The 19,088-nt window shown below is 65.7% G+C and overlaps 1 protein-coding gene across 5 annotated transcripts; it reads right to left on the bottom strand.

Moving 5' to 3' along the window:
• Window positions 1-4,712: 4,712 nt before the first annotated feature.
• Window positions 4,713-19,066, bottom strand: OSGEP (O-sialoglycoprotein endopeptidase). 5 transcript variants are annotated; one of them, XR_015699392.1, is made up of 11 exons: window positions 18,835-19,065; window positions 17,851-17,970; window positions 17,595-17,770; window positions 16,448-16,543; window positions 16,307-16,356; window positions 12,212-12,300; window positions 12,049-12,114; window positions 10,201-10,291; window positions 7,410-7,485; window positions 5,343-5,441; window positions 4,713-4,829 (listed from the first exon to the last, which is right to left on the bottom strand). XR_015699392.1 is itself a non-coding variant. In XM_087734978.1 (11 exons), the coding sequence occupies exons 1-11, from the start codon at window positions 18,947-18,949 to the stop codon at window positions 4,790-4,792; spliced, it is 1,008 nt and encodes a 335-aa protein (XP_087591104.1). In that variant the 5' UTR covers window positions 18,950-19,065; the 3' UTR covers window positions 4,713-4,789. The 5 variants fall into 5 exon arrangements, 3 of the variants coding, with proteins under 3 accessions (XP_087591104.1, XP_087591106.1, XP_087591107.1); XR_015699393.1 differs by having other exon boundaries at window positions 10,201-10,264; XM_087734978.1 differs by having other exon boundaries at window positions 12,212-12,290.
• Between the last annotated feature and the right edge of the window lie 22 nt (window positions 19,067-19,088).

The raw sequence follows: 19,088 nt of genomic DNA, 5'->3' as shown, positions 1-19,088 counted from the left end.
GGGTGCTTTTCCCGCCTTTTTCCTCGCCACGCCCCCTAGGGGCAGGGGCCCGCCCCCGTCGGGGCGGGGCCCACCCCCTCCACTGGCTCCGCCCCCAGGCTCCCCCCCCCCGCCCGGGGCTTTCCCACCGCACCCCCTCAACTGGCCCCGCCCCCGGATTTCCCGCCCTCTCCCCCGCCCCCTGGGGGCGGGGCCCCACCCCTCACACGCACACACACCCCCCGGCTGAGGCAGCGGCTCCAGGTGGGCGCCCCCCCTTTTTAACACCCATTTCCCCCTTTTCCCCCCCTTTTAAACTCTTTTTTCCCTTTATTCCCCTTTTTTATCTACCTTTTCCCCTCATTCCCCCCTTTTTTAACCCGTTTCCCCCCTTTTTTAACCTTTTTAAACCCATTTCCCCTCATTTTTAACCATTCTTCCCCTCACTCCCCCCTTTTTTAACCAATTTCCTCCTTTTTTAACCCGTTTCCCCCCTTTTTAAACCCATTTTCCCTTCATTCCCCTCAGTTTTAACCCACTTTCCCCCTTTTTTAACCCTTTTCCCCTCAGTTTTAACCCATTTTTAACCCATTTCCCCCCATTTTTAACCTTTTCCCCCCAGTTTTCACCCATTTCCCCTCATTTCTAACCAATTTCCCCTTTATTCCTCTCATTTTTAACCCATTTCCCCTCAGTTTTAACCATTCTTCCCCTCACTCCCCCCTTTTTTAACCAATTTCCCCCTTTTTTAACCCATTTCCCCCCTTTTTAAACCCATTTTCCCTTCATTTTCCCCCCATTTTTAACCCATTTTCCCCCTTTTTAACCCTTTTCCCCTCAGTTTTAACCCATTTTTAACCCTTTCCCCCCGTTCAGCCCCCACCACCTCCGAACACCAGGAAGCCGAGATGAGACCTTGAGGGAGCCAACGACGCCTTTATGACGTCATCAAAACCCCGACACAGGCGGCGGCGGCGGCAGCAGCGGCCTCCTCCCGCGTCGTCCGGGAAGGGGGGGGGGCGTGGTGAGAGGGGAACTGGGGGGGACTGGGGGGGAACTGGGGGGGAACTGGGGGGGGAACTGGGGGGAAACGGGGAAAAACTGAGGGGAAAAGGGGGAAAACTGAGGGGAAAAAGGGGAAAAGGGGGGAAAAAGGGGAAAAACTGAGGGGAAAAAGGGGAAAAGGGGGGAAAAAGGGGGAAAACTGAGGGGAAAAAGGGGAAAACGAGGGAAAAAGGGGAAAAACGAGGGGAAAAGGGGAAAAACTGAGGGGAAAACGGGGGAAAACGAGGGGAAAAAGGGGGAAAACGAGGGGAAAAAGGGGGAAAACGAGGGAAAAAGGGGAAAAACGAGGGGAAAAGGGGAAAAACTGAGGGGAAAACGGGGGAAAACGAGGGGAAAAAGGGGGAAAACGAGGGGAAAAAGGGGGAAAACGAGGGGAAAAAGGGGGAAAACGAGGGGAAAAAGGGGGAAAACGAGGGAAAAAGGGGAAAAACTGAGGGAAAAGGGGGAAAACTGAGGGAAAAAGGGGAAAAACTGAGGGAAAAAGGGGAAAAACTGAGGGGAAAAGGGGAAAAACGAGGGGAAAAGGGGAAAAACGAGGGAAAAAGGGGAAAAACTGAGGGGAAAAAGGGGAAAAGGGGGAAAACGAGGGGAAAAAGGGGAAAAACGAGGGAAAAAGGGGAAAACTGAGGGGAAAAAGGGGAAAACTGAGGGGAAAAAGGGGAAAAACGAGGGAAAAAGGGGAAAACTGAGGGGAAAAAGGGGAAAAACGAGGGAAAAAGGGGAAAAACTGAGGGAAAAAGGGGAAAAACGAGGGAAAAAGGGGAAAAACTGAGGGGAAAAAGGGGAAAAACGAGGGAAAACGGGGAAAACTGAGGGGAAAACGGGGAAAACTGAGGGGAAAAAGGGGAAAAACGAGGGGAAAAAGGGGAAAAACGAGGGGAAAAAGGGGAAAAACGAGGGGAAAAAGGGGAAAAACGAGGGGAAAAAGGGGAAAAACGAGGGGAAAAGGGGGAAAAACGAGGGGAAAAAGGGGAAAAACGAGGGGAAAAGGGGGGAAACATGAGGGAAAAGAGGAAAAAATGAGGTGAAAAAGGGGCAAAACCGAGAGACCCCCCCCCACCCCCACCCCCCGTTCACACTAAACCCGGCCAAACCGGACTTTAAACAGCACCGGTTCATTTTTTAAGCGTTCAAAGGTCCCGCTCCCCCCCCCCCGGAGCCCCTGTGCGACGCCCCAAAATCCGGTGGAGCCACCGCGGAATCCCGCGCTTCCCCCGGGCGAAGAAGGAGCCGCTACCGCTGCTCTGCGACGCCGCTAAAACCCCGCTCGCCCGCGGCTGGCGGCGGCGGGGGGAACGCGGGTCGGGAACCGGAGACCCGGGGAACCGGTACACGCGCCGCCGCCCTCTCGCCCCCGTTACCGCTGAGCTCCGCTCCCGCCGCCGTCCCGCCGCAGACTGAGGCGCCCGCGCCGCCGCCGCCGCCGCGCCACGCCCCCCAGCCCTCCCATTGGCCGCCGCGCGGCGCGGGAGGGCGTCACCGCCCCGCCGCGCCCAATGGGGAGCCGCGGAGATATGCAAATAAGACCGGAGTGGGCGTGGGTTGTGGGGAGTGCGGGGGGGCGTGGCCCGGCCTTGAGTGGCAGCGCGGGAGGGGCGGGGCTTGCGGCGGAAAAAAACCCCAAACCCCTCAAAAGCGCCCCAAAACTGCGCGAAATAACGCGCGGCGCCCCCCATCCCCCCGAAGGGCCCAAATTTGCCTCAAATTCCCCCAAATTTGCCCCAAATTCCCCCCAAATCCCCAAATTTGTCTCAAAATCCACCCCAAATCCCCAAATTTGCCTCAAAATCCCCCAAATTTGCCTCAAATTCCCCCAAATCCCCAAATTTGCCTCAAAATCCCCCAAATTTGCCTCAAATTCCCCCCAAATCCCCAAATTTCCCTCAAAATCCTCCAAATTTGCCTCAAATTCCCCCCAAATCCCCAAATTTGCCTCAAAATCCCCCAAATTTGCCTCAAATTCCCCCCAAATCCCCAATTTTCCCTCAAAATCCCCCAAATTTGCCTCAAATTCCCCCAAATCCCCAATTTTCCCTCAAAATCCACCCCAAATCCCCAAATTTGCCTCAAAATCCCCCAAATTTGCCTCAAATTTCCCCCACATCCCCAATTTTCCCTCAAAATCCACCCCCAAATCCCCAAATTTGCCTCAAATTCCACCCCCAAATCCCCAAATTTGCTTCAAAATCCACACCCAAATCCCCAAATTTCCCTCAAAATTCCTCAAATTTGCCTCAAAATCCACCCCCAAATCCCCAAATTTCCCTCAAAATCCCCCAAAATTGCCTCAAATTCCCCCAAATCCCCAAATTTGCCTCAAAATCCCCCAAATTTGCCTCAAATTCCCCCCAAATCCCCAAGTTTCCCTCAAAATCCCCCAAATTTGCCTCAAATTCCCCCCAAATCCCCAAATTTGCCTCAAAATCCCCCAAATTTGCCTCAAATTCCCCCCAAATCCCCAAATTTCCCTCAAAATCCGCCCCAAATCCCCAAATTTGCCTCACAATCCCCCAAATTTGCCTCAAATTCCCCCCAAATCCCCAAGTTTCCCTCAAAATTCCTCAAATTTGCCTCAAATTCCACCCCCAAATCCCCAAATTTCCCTCAAAATTCCTCAAATTTGCCTCAAATTCCACCCCCAAATCCCCAAATTTCCCTCAAAATCCCCCAAAATTGCCTCAAATTCCCCCAAATCCCCAAATTTGCCTCAAAATCCCCCAAATTTGCCTCAAATTCCCCCCAAATCCCCAAGTTTCCCTCAAAATCCACCCCCAAATCCCCAAATTTCCCTCAAAATCCCCCAAATTTGCATCAAATTCCCCCAAAATACCCAAATTTGCCTCAAAATCCACCCCCAAATCCCCAAATTTCCCTCAAAATCCCCCAAATTTGCATCAAATTCCCCCAAAATACCCAAATTTGCCTCAAAATCCACTCCCAAATCCCCAAATTTCCCTCAAAATCCCCCAAATTTGCATCAAATTCCCCCCATCCCCACTTTTCCCTCAAAATCCACACCAAATTTGCCTCAAAAGCCCTCAAATTTGCCTCAAATTCCCCCAAAATCCCCAAGTTTCCCTCAAAATCCACCCCAAATCCCCAAATTTCCCTCAAAATCCCCCAAATTTGCCTCAAATTCCCCCCAAATCCCCAAATTTGCCTCAAATTCCCCCAAATCCCCAAATTTGCCTCAAAATCCCCCAAATTTGCCTCAAATTCCCCCCAAATTTGCCTCAAAATCCACCCCAAATCCCCAAATTTCCCTCAAAATCCCCCAAATTTGCCTCAAATTCCCCCAAAATCCCCAAATTTCCCTCAAAATCCACCCCAAATCCCCAAATTTCCCTCAAAATCCCTCAAATTTGCCTCTAATTCCCCCAAAATCCCCAATTTTCCCTCAAAATCCACCCCAAATCCCCAAATTTCCCTCTAAATCCCCCCAATTTGCCTCAAATTTCCCCCACATCGCCAAATTTGCCTGAAAAAGAACCCAAAATCCCCAAATTTCCCTCAAAATCCACACGCAGATCCCCAAATTTGCCTCAAATTCCCCCCAAACCCCGAATTTTCCCTCAAAATCCACCCCCAAATCCCCAAATTTCCCAAATTCCCCTCAAAAGCCCCAAATTTCCCCTCCCCCCCCCGTACAAAGAGGCGGAGCCCAGAGGTGGGGGAGGAGGCGGGGACTTTACTGGGGGGTGGGGCTCTGGGGCGGGGGCGTGGCCAGCGGGGGGGCGGGGCCACCTCAGTCCCGCCAGGTCACCTCCACCTCGTCCGTCCGGTACCTGGGGGGGGGAGGGGCGAGAGGTCAGAGGTCACGGCCGCCCCATAGGTGTGGGGCCCGCCCCCTATATGTGGGTCCCAGCCCCCTATATATGGGTCCAGCCCCCTATATATGGGTCCCAGCCCCACAGATGTGGGTCCCGCCTCCTATATATGGGTCCGAGCCCCATAGATGTGGGTCCAGCCCCACAGATGTGGGTCCCAGCCCCATAGATGTGGGTCCAGCCCCCTATATATGGGTCTCAGCCCCACAGATGTGGGTCCCGCCACCTATATCTGGGTCCCAGCCCCACAGATGTGGGTCCAGCCCCCTATATATGGGTCCAGCCCCCTATATATGGGTCCCAGCCCCCTATACAGGGGTCCAGCCCCCTATATGTGGGTCCCACCCCCACAGATGTGGGTCCTGCCCCCTATATACGTGTCCCAGCCCCCTATATAGGGGTCCAGCCCCCCAGATGTGGGCCCCAGCCCCACAGATGTGGGTCCCGGCCGCCCGGGTCCCACCCCCTCACCTCTGGGTGATCCCTGATTGGTCGAGCTCGGTCACCTGCCCCGCCCTCAGCATCTGCCAGCCGGCCTGGGCGATCATGGCCCCGTTGTCCACGCAGAACCTGGGGGGAGGGGAGCCCCACAGATGGGAGTCCTGCCCCATAGATGGGGGTCCCGCCCCACAGATGGGGGTCCAGCCTCCTCTATACGGGCCCTGCCCCCTATATCTGGGTCCCAGCCCCGTAGATGTGGGTCCCAGCCCCATATGTGTGGGCCTCAGCCCCATAGATGCGGGCCCCGCCCCCTCTATATGGGTCCCAGCCCCATAGATGCGGGCCCCGCCCACTCTATATGGGTCCCAGCCCCATAGATGTGGGGCCCCGCCCCCTCTATATGGGCCTCAGCCCCATAGATGGGGGCCCCGCCCCCTCTATATGGGTCCCTGCCCCATAGATGCGGGCCCCGCCCCCTCTATATGGGTCCCTGCCCCATAGATGCGGGCCCCGCCCCCTCTATATGGGTCCCTGCCCCATAGATGCGGGCCCCGCCCACTCTATATGGGTCCCTGCCCCATAGATGTGGGGCCCCGCCCCCTCTATATGGGCCTCAGCCCCATAGATGTGGGGCCCCGCCCCCTCTATATGGGTCCCTGCCCCATAGATGCGGGCCCCGCCCCCTCTATATGGGTCCCAGCCCCATAGATGCGGGCCCCGCCCCCTCTATATGGGTCCCAGCCCCATAGATGCGGGCCCCGCCCCCTCTATATGGGTCCCTGCCCCATAGATGCGGGCCCCGCCCACTCTATATGGGTCCCAGCCCCATAGATGCGGGCCCCGCCCCCTCTATATGGGTCCCAGCCCCATAGATGCGGGCCCCGCCCCCTCTATATGGGTCCCTGCCCCATAGATGCGGGCCCCGCCCTGCTAGATGCGGGCCCTATATGGGTCCCCGTCCCATAGATGCGGGCCCCGCCCCCTCTATATGGGTCCCAGCCCCATAGATGCGGGCCCCGCCCCCTCTATATGGGTCCCAGCCCCATAGATGCGGGCCCCGCCCCCTCTATATGGGTCCCTGCCCCATAGATGCGGGCCCCGCCCCCTCTATATGGGTCCCTGCCCCATAGATGCGGGCCCCGCCCCCTCTATATGGGTCCCAGCCCCATAGATGCGGGCCCCGCCCCCTCTATATGGGTCCCTGCCCCATAGATGCGGGCCCCGCCCCCTCTATATGGGTCTCAGCCCCATAGATGCGGGCCCCGCCCCCTCTATATGGGTCCCTGCCCCATAGATGCGGGCCCCGCCCCCTCTATATGGGTCCCTGCCCCATAGATGTGGGGCCCCGCCCCCTCTATATGGGTCCCTGCCCCATAGATGTGGGGCCCCGCCCCCTCTATATGGTTCCCAGCCCCAAAGATGCAGGCCCCGCCCCCTCTATATGGGTCCCTGCCCCATAGATGCGGGCCCCGCCCCCTCTATATGGGTCCCAGCCCCATAGATGCGGGCCCCGCCCCCTCTATATGGGTCCCAGCCCCATAGATGCGGGCCCCGCCCCCTCTATATGGGTCCCAGCCCCATAGATGCGGGCCCCGCCCCCTCTATATGGGTCCCTGCCCCATAGATGCGGGCCCCGCCCCCTCTATATGGGTCTCAGCCCCATAGATGCGGGCCCCGCCCCCTCTATATGGGTCCCTGCCCCATAGATGCGGGCCCCGCCCCCTCTATATGGGTCCCTGCCCCATAGATGTGGGGCCCCGCCCCCTCTATATGGGTCCCTGCCCCATAGATGTGGGGCCCCGCCCCCTCTATATGGTTCCCAGCCCCAAAGATGCAGGCCCCGCCCCCTCTATATGGGTCCCTGCCCCATAGATGCGGGCCCCGCCCCCTCTATATGGGTCCCTGCCCCATAGATGCGGGCCCCGCCCCCTCTATATGGGTCCCTGCCCCATAGATGCGGGCCCCGCCCACTCTATATGGGTCCCAGCCCCATAGATGCGGGCCCCGCCCCCTCTATATGGGTCCCTGCCCCATAGATGCGGGCCCCGCCCCCTCTATATGGGTCCCTGCCCCATAGATGTGGGCCCCGCCCCCCACCTCTCATCCGTGGGGCAGAGCTGGGCCCCCCGGGCGCTGCACATGATGCTCAGCATCTCCTGCAGGCGGCGGTTGCCTGGGGGGGGGGAGGGGCCAGGGTGGGGGCGGGGCCAGATGCCTGGGCCCCGCCCCGCCGATGTGGGCCCCGCCCCCTATAGGTGGGTCCCCGCCCCATAGATGTGGGCCCCGCCCCCTATGTGTGGGTCCCCACCCCCCAGATGTGGGCCCCGCCTCCTATAGATGGGTCCCGCCCCCTAGATGTGGGTCCCGCCCCCATGTGGGCCCCGCCCCCAGATGTGGGTCCCACCCCCTAGATGTGGGTCCCACCCCCTATATCTGGGTCCCACTCCCTATAACTGGGTCCCGCCCCCTAGGTGTGGGTCCCGCCCCCATATGTGGGCCCCGCCCCCCAGACGTGGGTCCCACCCCCTATCTGTGGGTCCCGCCCCCTATCTGTGGGTCCCACCCCCTATATCTGGGTCCCGCCCCCTATCTGTGGGCCCCGCCTCCTATATCTGGGTCCCGCCCCCTGTATCGGGGTCCCCGCCCCCCAGATGTGGGTCCCGCCCCCTATAACTGGGTCCCACCCCCTATATCTGGGTCCCGCCCCCTATCTGTGGGACCCGCCCCCTATCTGTGGGCCCCGCCTCCTATATCTGGGTCCCGCCCCCTGTATCGGGGTCCCCGCCCCCCAGATGTGGGTCCCGCCCCCTATAACTGGGTCCCACCCCCTATATCTGGGTCCCGCCCCCCAGATGTGGGTCCCACCCCCTATCTGTGGGACCCGCCCCCTATCTGTGGGCCCCGCCTCCTATATCGGGGTCCCCGCCCCCCAGATGTGGGTCCCGCCCCCTATAACTGGGTCCCACCCCCTATATCTGGGTCCCGCCCCCCAGATGTGGGTCCCGCCCCCTATCTGTGGGCCCCGCCTCCTATATCTGGGTCCCACCCCCTATATCGGGGTCCCCGCCCCCCAGATGTGGGTCCCGCCCCCTATATCTGGGTCCCACCCCCTATATCTGGGTCCCGCCCCCAGATGTGGCTCCCGCCCCCTATCTGTGGGTCCCACCCCTATCTGTGGGCCCCGCCTCCTATATCTGGGTCCCACCCCTGTATCGGGGTCCCCGCCCCCAGATGTGGGTCCCGCCCCCTATAACTGGGTCCCACCCCCTATATCTGGGTCCCGCCCCCAGATGTGGCTCCCGCCCCTATCTGTGGGTCCCACCCCCTATCTGTGGGTCCCACCCCTATCTGTGGGTCCTGCCCCCTATCTGTGGGTCCCACCCCTATCTGTGGGTCCCGCCCCCTATAACTGGGTCCCACCCCCTATCTGTGGGTCCCACCCCCTATCTGTGGGTCCCACCCCTATCTGTGGGCCCCGCCTCCTATATCTGGGTCCCACCCCTGTATCGGGGTCCCCGCCCCCAGATGTGGGTCCCGCCCCCTATAACTGGGTCCCACCCCCTATATCTGGGTCCCGCCCCCCAGATGTGGGTCCCGCCCCCTATCTGTGGGTCCCGCCCCCTATCTGTGGGACCCGCCCCCTATCTGTGGGCCCCGCCTCCTATATCTGGGTCCCACCCCCTGTATCGGGGTCCCCGCCCCCCAGATGTGGGTCCCGCCCCCTATAACTGGGTCCCACCCCCTATATCTGGGTCCTGCCCCCCAGATGTGGGTCCCGCCCCCTATCTGTGGGTCCCACCCCCTATCTGTGGGCCCCGCCTCCTATATCTGGGTCCCACCCCCTGTATCGGGGTCCCCGCCCCCCAGATGTGGGTCCCGCCCCCTATAACTGGGTCCCACCCCCTATATCTGGGTCCCGCCCCCCAGATGTGGGTCCCGCCCCCTATCTGTGGGTCCCGCCCCCTATCTGTGGGCCCCGCCTCCTATATCTGGGTCCCACCCCCTGTATCGGGGTCCCCGCCCCCCAGATGTGGGCCCCGCCTCCTATATCTGGGTCCCACCCCCTATATCGGGGTCCCCGCCCCCCAGATGTGGGTCCCGCCCCCTATATCTGGGTCCCACCCCCTATATCTGGGTCCCGCCCCCCAGATGTGGCTCCCGCCCCCTATCTGTGGGTCCCACCCCCTATCTGTGGGCCCCGCCTCCTATATCTGGGTCCCACCCCCTGTATCGGGGTCCCCGCCCCCAGATGTGGGTCCCGCCCCCTATAACTGGGTCCCACCCCCTATATCTGGGTCCCGCCCCCAGATGTGGGTCCCACCCCCTATCTGTGGGCCCCGCCCCCTATCTGTGGGCCCCGCCTCCTATATCGGGGTCCCCGCCCCCCAGATGTGGGTCCCGCCCCCTATAACTGGGTCCCCCCCCCTATATCTGGGTCCCGCCCCCCAGATGTGGGTCCCACCCCCTATCTGTGGGTCCCACCCCCTATCTGTGGGTCCCACCCCCTATCTGTGGGTCCTGCCCCCTATCTGTGGGTCCCACCCCCTATCTGTGGGTCCCGCCCCTATCTGTGGCTCCCGCCCCTATCTGTGGGTCCCACCCCTATCTGTGGGCCCCGCCTCCTATATCTGGGTCCCACCCCTATATCGGGGTCCCCGCCCCCCAGATGTGGGTCCCGCCCCCTATATCTGGGTCCCACCCCCTATATCTGGGTCCCGCCCCCCAGATGTGGCTCCCGCCCCCTATCTGTGGGTCCCACCCCCTATCTGTGGGCCCCGCCTCCTATATCTGGGTCCCACCCCCTGTATCGGGGTCCCCGCCCCCCAGATGTGGGTCCCGCCCCCTATATCCGGGTCCCCGCCCCCCCACGGGCCCCGCCCCCACGCACAGGCCACGCCCCCCACCAGCAGCAGGTGGGAGGCCCGGGTGAGGGCCAGCGCCCGCTCCGTCACCTCCGCCAGCATGGAGAAGGCCGTCTCCTGCCCCGCCCCCGCGTCACCTGACCTCGCCGGGGGCGGGGCTCGCCGGGGTCACGTGCCCCCCGGGGGGGGGGGGGGGGCACCTGACCCCCGGGCGACCTCCCCCCTCCCCTCCCCCCCCCCCCGATGCCCCCCAAACCCCGTTGGTAGCCACCCGACCCCCCTTAGTAGCCCCCAACCCCCTTAGTAGCCCCCCAAGCCCCGTTAGTAGCCCCCCGCAGTCAGGAGCCCCCCACCCCCGTTAGTAGCCCCCACCCCCGTTACTAGCCCCCCACACCCCGTTAGTAGCCCCCTGACCCTGTTAGTAGCCCCCTACCGCTTTAGTAGCCCCCCACCCCCATTAGTAGCCCCCCTCCCCTTTAGTAGCCCCCTGACCCTGTTAGTAGCCCCCTACCGCTTTAGTAGCCCCCCACCCCCATTAGTAGCCCCCCTCCCCTTTAGTAGCCCCCTGACCCCATTAGTAGCCCCCCTCCCCTTTAGTAGCCCCCTGACCCTGTTAGTAGCCGCCCAGCCCTGTCAGTAGCCCCCAAAACCCATTAGCAGCCCCCCACCCCGTTAGTAGCCCCCCACCCCCTTTAATAGCCCCAAAACCCCGTTAGGAGCCCCCCACCCCCTTTAGTAGCCCCCCACACCCGTTAGTAGCCCCCCAAGCCCCTTTAGTAGCCCCCTCCCAGTCAGTAGCCCCCCACCCCCATTAATAGCCCCCAAACCCCATTAGTAGCCCCCCACCCCCATCAGTAGCCCCCCACCCCCTTTAATAGCCCCCAAAACCCCGTTAGCAGCCCCCACCCCTTTAGTAGCCGCCCAATCCCATCAGTAGCCCTCCAACCGCTTTAGTAGCCCCCCACCCCCTTTAGTAGCCTCACAACCCTTTCAGTAGCCCCCCACCCTTTCAGTAGCCCATTTACAGCCCCTGACCCCGTTAGCAGCCCCCCACCCTGTTAGTAGCCCCCCGACCCCTTTAGTAGCCCCCAACCCCTTTAGTAGTCCCCCAACCGCTTTAGTAGCCCCCAACCCCTTTAATAGCCCCAAACCCCCGTTAGCAGCCCCCCTCCCCCATTAGTAGCCCCCTGACCCCTTTAATAGCCCCCGAACCCTGTTGATAGCCCCCCAAGCCCCATTAGCAGCCCCCCACCCCGGTCAGTAGCCCCCACCCACCTGTTAGTAGCCCCCCACCCCTTTAATAGCCCCCAAACCCCGTTAGTAGCCCCCCAACCCCTTTAATAGCCCCAAACGCCCATTAGTAGCCCCCCCAACCCCATTAGTAGCCCCCCAACCACTTTAGTAGCCCCCCACCCCCATTAGCAGCCCCCCGTTAGTAGCCCCCCCATTAGTAGCCCCCCTCCCCCAGTAGCCCCCCTCCCCCCCAGTAGCCCCCCCGCTAGTAGCCCCCCCCCAGTAGCCCCCCCCGTTAGTAGCCCCCCTCCCCCCAGTAGCCCCCCGTTAGTAGCCCCCCCTCCCCCAGTAGCCCCCCCCGTTAGTAGCCACCCCCTCCCCCAGTAGCCCCCCTCCCCCAGTAGCCCCCCCGTTAGTAGCCCCCATTAGTAGCCCCCCTCCCCCAGTAGCCCCCCTCCCCCCAGTAGCCCCCCCGTTAGTAGCCCCCCTCCCCCAGTAGCCCCCCGTTAGTAGCCCCCCCTCCCCCAGTAGCCCCCCCGTTAGTAGCCCCCCCAGTAGCCCCCCCGTTAGTAGCCCCCCTCCCCCAGTAGCCCCCCTCCCCCAGTAGCCCCCCGTCCCCCCAGTAGCCCCCCCTCCCCCACCTGCAGGGAGAAGCACAGGTCCTCGGCGGTGGCCTCCCCGGTGGCCAGCAGCGCGGGGGCGATGGCCTGCGGGGGGGGGGGGAAGGGGGGAGGGGCGGGGTGGGGGAGGGGTCGCCCCTCCCCCGCCCCCCGGCCCCTCCCCCCCGCCCCTCCCCCCCCGTACCTGGAGGTGGGAGAGGAGCCCCGAGAAGGAGAGGTCCAGGCCCTTCACCCCGTAGGGCAGCGCCAGGAGCCGCCGGCCCCTGCGGGGGGCTAGTGAGGGGGGCGGGGGGGCTACTAACGGGGGGGGCTAGCAACGGGGCGGGGGGGCTACTGAAGGGGTTTGGGGGCTAGTGAGGGGGGCGGGGGGCTACTAACGGGGGGGGCTAGGAACGGGGCGGGGGGGCTACTGAAGGGGTTTGGGGGCTAGTGAGGGGGGCGGGGGGCTACTAACGGGGGGGGGGGGGCTAGGAACGGGGCGGGGGGCTACTGAAGGGGTTTGGGGGCTAGTGAGGGGGCGGGGGGGCTACTAACGGGGTGGGGCTAGGAACGGGGCGGGGGGGCTACTGAAGGGGTTTGGGGGCTAGTGAGGGGGGCGGGGGGGCTACTAACGGGGGGGGGCTAGCAACGGGGCGGGGGGGCTACTGAAGGGGTTTGGGGGCTACTGAAGGGGTTTGGGGGCTAGTGAGGGGGGCGGGTGGGCTACTAACGGGGGGGGCTAGCAACGGGGCGGGGGGGCTACTGAAGGGGTTAGGGGGCTACTGAAGGGGTTTGGGGGCTAGTGAGGGGGCGGGGGGGCTACTAACGGGGGGGCTAGGAACGGGGTGGGGGGGCTACTGAAGGGGTTTGGGGGCTAGTGAGGGGGGCGGGGGGGCTACTAACGGGGGGGGGGCTAGGAACGGGGCGGGGGGGCTACTGAAGGGGTTTGGGGGCTAGTGAGGGGGCGGGGGGGCTACTAACGGGGGGGGGGCTAGGAACGGGGCGGGGGGCTACTGAAGGGGTTTGGGGGCTAGTGAGGGGGCGGGGGGGCTACTAACGGGGGGGGCTAGGAACGGGGCGGGGGGGCTACTGAAGGGGTTTGGGGGCTAGTGAGGGGGCGGGGGGGCTACTAACGGGGGGGGCTAGGAACGGGGCGGGGGGGCTACTGAAGGGGTTTGGGGGCTAGTGAGGGGGCGGGGGGGCTACTAACGGGGGGGGCTAGGAACGGGGCGGGGGGCTACTGAAGGGGTTTGGGGGCTAGTGAGGGGGCGGGGGGCTACTAACGGGGGGGCTAGGAACGGGGTGGGGGGGCTACTGAAGGGGTTTGGGGGCTAGTGAGGGGGCGGGGGGGCTACTAACGGGGGGGGCTAGGAACGGGGCGGGGGGCTACTGAAGGGGTTTGGGGGCTAGTGAGGGGGCGGGGGGGCTACTAACGGGGGGGGCTAGGAACGGGGCGGGGGGGCTACTGAAGGGGTTTGGGGGCTAGTGAGGGGGCGGGGGGGCTACTAACGGGGGGGGCTAGGAACGGGGCGGGGGGCTACTGAAGGGGTTTGGGGGCTAGTGAGGGGGGCGGGGGGGCTACTAACGGGGGGGCTAGGAACGGGGCGGGGGGGCTACTGAAGGGGTTTGGGGGCTAGTGAGGGGGGCGGGGGGGCTACTAACGGGGGGGGCTAGGAACGGGGCGGGGGGCTACTGAAGGGGTTTGGGGGCTAGTGAGGGGGCGGGGGGGCTACTAACGGGGGGGCTAGGAACGGGGCGGGGGGCTACTGAAGGGGTTTGGGGGCTAGTGAGGGGGGCGGGGGGCTACTAACGGGGGGGGGCTAGGAACGGGGCGGGGGGGCTACTGAAGGGGTTTGGGGGCTAGTGAGGGGGGGGGGGGCTACTAACGGGGTGGGGCTAGGAACGGGGCGGGGGGCTACTGAAGGGGTTTGGGGGCTAGTGAGGGGGGCGGAGGGGCTACTAACGGGGGGGGGGGCTAGCAACGGGGCGGGGGGGCTACTGAAGGGGTTTGGGGGCTACTGAAGGGGTTTGGGGGCTAGTGAGGGGGCGGGTGGGCTACTAACGGGGGGGCTAGCAACGGGGCGGGGGGCTACTGAAGGGGTTAGGGGGCTACTGAAGGGGTTTGGGGGCTAGTGAGGGGGCGGGGGGGCTACTAACGGGGGGGCTAGGAACGGGGTGGGGGGGCTACTGAAGGGGTTTGGGGGCTAGTGAGGGGGGCGGGGGGCTACTAACGGGGGGGGCTAGGAACGGGGCGGGGGGGCTACTGAAGGGGTTTGGGGGCTAGTGAGGGGGCGGGGGGCTACTAACGGGGGGGGCTAGGAACGGGGCGGGGGGGCTACTGAAGGGGTTTGGGGGCTAGTGAGGGGGGCGGGGGGCTACTAACGGGGGGGGGCTAGGAACGGGGCGGGGGGGCTACTGAAGGGGTTTGGGGGCTAGTGAGGGGGGCGGGGGGCTACTAACGGGGGGGGGGCTAGGAACGGGGCGGGGGGGCTACTGAAGGGGTTTGGGGGCTAGTGAGGGGGCGGGGGGGCTACTAACGGGGGGGCTAGGAACGGGGTGGGGGGGCTACTGAAGGGGTTTGGGGGCTAGTGAGGGGGCGGGGGGGCTACTAACGGGGGGGGGCTAGGAACGGGGCGGGGGGCTACTGAAGGGGTTTGGGGGCTAGTGAGGGGGGCGGGGGGGCTACTAACGGGGGGGGGCTAGGAACGGGGCGGGGGGCTACTGAAGGGGTTTGGGGGCTAGTGAGGGGGCGGGGGGGCTACTAACGGGGGGGGCTAGGAACGGGGCGGGGGGCTACTGAAGGGGTTTGGGGGCTAGTGAGGGGGCGGGGGGGGCTACTAACGGGGGGGGCTAGGAACGGGGCGGGGGGCTACTGAAGGGGTTTGGGGGCTAGTGAGGGGGGCGGGGGGCTACTAACGGGGGGGGCTAGGAACGGGGCGGGGGGGCTACTGAAGGGGTTTGGGGGCTAGTGAGGGGGCGGGGGGGCTACTAACGGGGGGGGGGGGCTAGGAACGGGGCGGGGGGGCTACTGAAGGGGTTTGGGGGCTAGTGAGGGGGCGGGGGGGCTACTAACGGGGGGGGCTAGCAACGGGGCGGGGGGCTACTGAAGGGGTTTGGGGGCTACTGAAGGGGTTTGGGGGCTAGTGAGGGGGCGGGTGGGCTACTAACGGGGGGGCTAGCAACGGGGCGGGGGGGCTACTGAAGGGGTTAGGGGGCTACTGAAGGGGTTTGGGGGCTAGTGAGGGGGCGGGGGGGCTACTAACGGGGGGGGCTAGCAACGGGGCGGGGGGGCTACTGAAGGGGTTTGGGGGCTAGTGAGGGGGGCGGGGGGGTTACTAACGGGGGGGCTAGGAACGGGGCGGGGGGCTACTGAAGGGGTTTGGGGGCTAGTGAGGGGGCGGGGGGGCTACTAACGGGGGGGCTAGGAACGGGGCGGGGGGCTACTGAAGGGGTTTGGGGGCTAGTGAGGGGGGCGGGGGGGCTACTAACGGGGGGGCTAGGAACGGGGCGGGGGGGCTACTGAAGGGGTTTGGGGGCTAGTGAGGGGGGCGGGGGGGCTACTAACGGGGGGGGCTAGGAACGGGGCGGGGGGGCTACTGAAGGGGTTTGGGGGCTAGTGAGGGGGGCGGGGGGGCTACTAACGGGGGGGGCTAGGAACGGGGCGGGGGGGCTACTGAAGGGGTTTGGGGGCTAGTGAGGGGGGCGGGGGGGCTACTAAAAGGGTTTGTGGGCTACTAAAAGGGTTTGGGGGCTAGGAACGGCGGTGGGGGGCTACTGAAGGGGGTGGTGGGCTAGGAACGGTGGGGGCTAGTAATGGCGGTGGGGGGCTACTAAAGGGGGTGGGGGCTATTAAAGGGGTTGTGGGACAAGGAACAGGGTGGGGGGCTACTGAAGGGGGTGGGGGGCTACTAAAGGTGTTTGGGGCTAGTAATGGGGTGGGAGGGCTAGTAACAGGGTTAGGGGCTACTAAAGGAGTTTGGGGGCTACTAAAGGGGTTTGGGGGCTAGGAACAGGGTGGGGGGCTACTGATGGGGGCAGGGGGGCTAGTAACGGGGTCGGGTGGCTACTAAAGGCGGTGTGGGCTATTGAAGGGGTTGCGGGGCTACTAAAGGGGTTGGGGGGCCTGGAACGGGGTGGGGGGGCTAGGAACGGGGCGGGGCTAGTAACAGGGGCTGGGGGGCTACTAACGGGGCTGGGGGGTAGGAACGGGGCGGGGGGGAGCAGCGGGGGGTGGCTAGTACTGGGGGGCGTGGCTAGTGCCGGGGGGCGTGGCTAGTACCGGGGGGCGTGGCTAGCTCACCTCCGCGCCAGCTGCTCCACGTTGTGGCCGGGGCTGGGCTCGTTGGGGATCTGCGGGGGGGGGGGAGGGGTCAGAGGGGGCGTGGCCAGCCGAGGGGGGCGTGGCCAGCCGAGGGGGCGTGGCCGGAAGGGGCGTGGCCACCTGGAGGAGGCGGGCGAAGCGGTCGAGGCAGTTGCCCACGGCCAGGTCCAGCGTCTCCCCCAGGATGCGGTAGCGGCGGCGGGCGAAGGCGATCACCTGCGTCGCGACATATCGCGACGTATCGCGCCGTATCGCACGATATCGCGCGGCATCAAGCCGCGTCGCGGGTTATCGCGCGATGTCGCGTCACGGCAGGCGACCCCCCCCCCCCCCCCCCCCGCGCTATCGCGGCCTCGCCCGATATCGCCTTCTCGACCGCTGTCGCGATATCGCGGCTGTCGCGATCGCGTCGCATCGCGTGCTGGAGCCGCGCGCCCCCGCGCCTCGCCCCGCGATATCGCGACGCGTCACGCGCTGTCGCACGATATCGCGCGCTATCGCGCCGCATCCAGTGACGGAGCTGCGCGCCCTCGCGCGTCATCCCACGATATCGCGACGCGTCGCGCCCTATCGCGCGCTATCGCGCCACATCCGGGGCTGGAGCCATGCGCCCCCGCGCCTCGCCCTGCGATATCGCGACGCGTCGCGTGCTATCATGCGCTATCGCGTCGCATCCGGTGCTGGAGCCGCGCGCCCTCGCGCGTCACCCCATGACATCGCGACGTGTCGTGTCCTATCGCGCGCTATCGCGCCGCATCCAGTGATGGAGCCGCGCGCCCCCGCGCCTCGCCCTGCGATATCGCGACGCGTCGCGCGCTATCGCGTCGCAGCCGGTGCTGGAGCCGCGCGCCCTCGCGGGTCATCCCACGATATCGCGCTGCGTTGCGCCCTATCGCGCGCTATCGCGCCGCGCTGGCACCGCGCCCTCTCGCGCCTTCGCCTGCAACACCGCGCCGTATCGCGCCGTATCGCGCCGTATCGCGCCGCATCGCGCCGCATCGCGCCGTATCGCTCCGCATCGCGCCGCATCGCGCCGCATCGCGCCGCATCGCGCCGCATCGCGCCGTATGGCGCCGTATCGCTCCGCATCGCGCCGCATCGCGCCGCATCGCGCCGTATCGCGCCGTATCGCTCCGCATCGCGCCGCATCGCGCCGCATCGCGCCGTATCGCACCGCATCGCGCCGCATCGCGCCGCATCGCGCCGCATCGCGCCGTATGGCGCCGCGAGGCGGGGCCTGGCGGGCTGTCGGGGCGCGGGCGCGCACCTGGGTGTTGCCGCCGCTGACGTAGAGGACGAGGGGGTCGGGGGCGGGGCCGAGGAGCCGCCCCATCTCGATGTGCCCCACGCAGTGGTTGACGCCCAGCAGGGGGCGGTGCCAGAGCTGCGCCAGCGTCCGCGCCACCGCCGCCACCGTCGCCAGCGGCGCCCCCATCCCCGGCCCTGCCGGCGAGGCCGCTCAGGGCGGGGCCGAGATGGCGGCCGGGGGCGGGGCGGGGCCGGGGCGGGGGCGGGGCGGGTACCTCGGGTGAAGGCGACGGCGTCGAGGTCGCGGGGGCGGAGCCGGGCGTCGGCCAGGGCGGCGGCCACCAGCCCCAGCAGCGCCCCCCGGTGGTGGCGCCCCGTCGGGCCGGGGGCGAAGCCTGGTGACGTCATGGGGGGGGCGGGGATGTCATCGCGGGGGGGGAGGGTAGGGGTGGGGGGTGGGGGGGGAGGAAGGTCCCCGGGGGGGGGGGGGGGGTGCAGGGGAGCAGTGATGTCACGGGGGGCGGGCTCCCGGGGGAGTGATCTCATGGGGGGGGTGACATCACTCAGGGGGAGTGACATCACAGGGAGGAAGCGATGTCACAGGGGGAGGCTCTAAGGGGGAGTGACATCACCGGGAGGGGGGCTCCAGGGAGGCAGTGACATCACGGGGGGGGAGTGACATCACAGGGGGGCTCTGAGGGGAGCAGTGACATCACGGAGGGGGGAGGGGCTGCAGGGGAACAGTGACATCAGAGGGGGCGGGCTCCCGGGGGAGTGATGTCATGGGGGGAAGTGACGTCACAGGGGGGCTGCCGGGGGGTGTGATGTCATGGGGGGTGTGACATCACTGGGGGGAGGTGGAGGGGGAAGTGACATCATGGGGGGGGCTCCGGGGGCGAGTGACATCACGGCGGGGGGCGGGGCGTGTCTCTGGAGGAAGTGATGTCACGGGGGAGGGAAGCAACATGGCGGGGGGGGGTGCCCGCGGGCGAGTGACATCACAGGAGGGTCGGGGGATGGGGAGTGACGTCACGGGGAGGGAGGGCTCCCGGGGAGCAGTGACGTCACGGGGGGCGGGCTCCCGGGGGAGGGAGGACATGGGGGGGGGGGGGGGCATCACGGCGGCGGCGGTGTGACGTCACGGAGGGGGCGGGGGAGGAGTGACGTCCCGGGGGGAGGAGCGTCCCGGGGGAGGCTGACGTCAGCGGGGGGCTGGTCCGCGTGGGGGTGGGGGGTTGCAGTGACGTCAGGCGCCTCACCGTGCCCGGGCGGCGTGACGTAGGTGGCGCGGCGGTTGCTGAGGATGACGCCATCGCGCACCACCCCCGCCCCCACCTTGTTGGCGGAGCCCTCCAGCCCCAGCACCGTCGGCATGGCGTCACCGTGACGTCAGCGCCGTCTCCCCGCCGCCGCCGCCGCCGCCGCTCCCCGCCGCCACGCGCCGCCGCCGCCGCGCGCTGCCCGATGGCGTCACTTCCGGCGGCCGGAAGTGACGCAAGCAGCGGCACCTCCC

The sequence above is a fragment of the Nipponia nippon genome, unplaced genomic scaffold (assembly GCF_047370975.1).
Source record: "Nipponia nippon isolate SJK-2023a ecotype South Korea unplaced genomic scaffold, ASM4737097v1 scaffold_51, whole genome shotgun sequence".
NCBI classification, from domain to species: domain Eukaryota; kingdom Metazoa; phylum Chordata; class Aves; order Pelecaniformes; family Threskiornithidae; genus Nipponia; species Nipponia nippon.
This window is presented reverse-complemented; position numbering and strand designations above follow the sequence as displayed.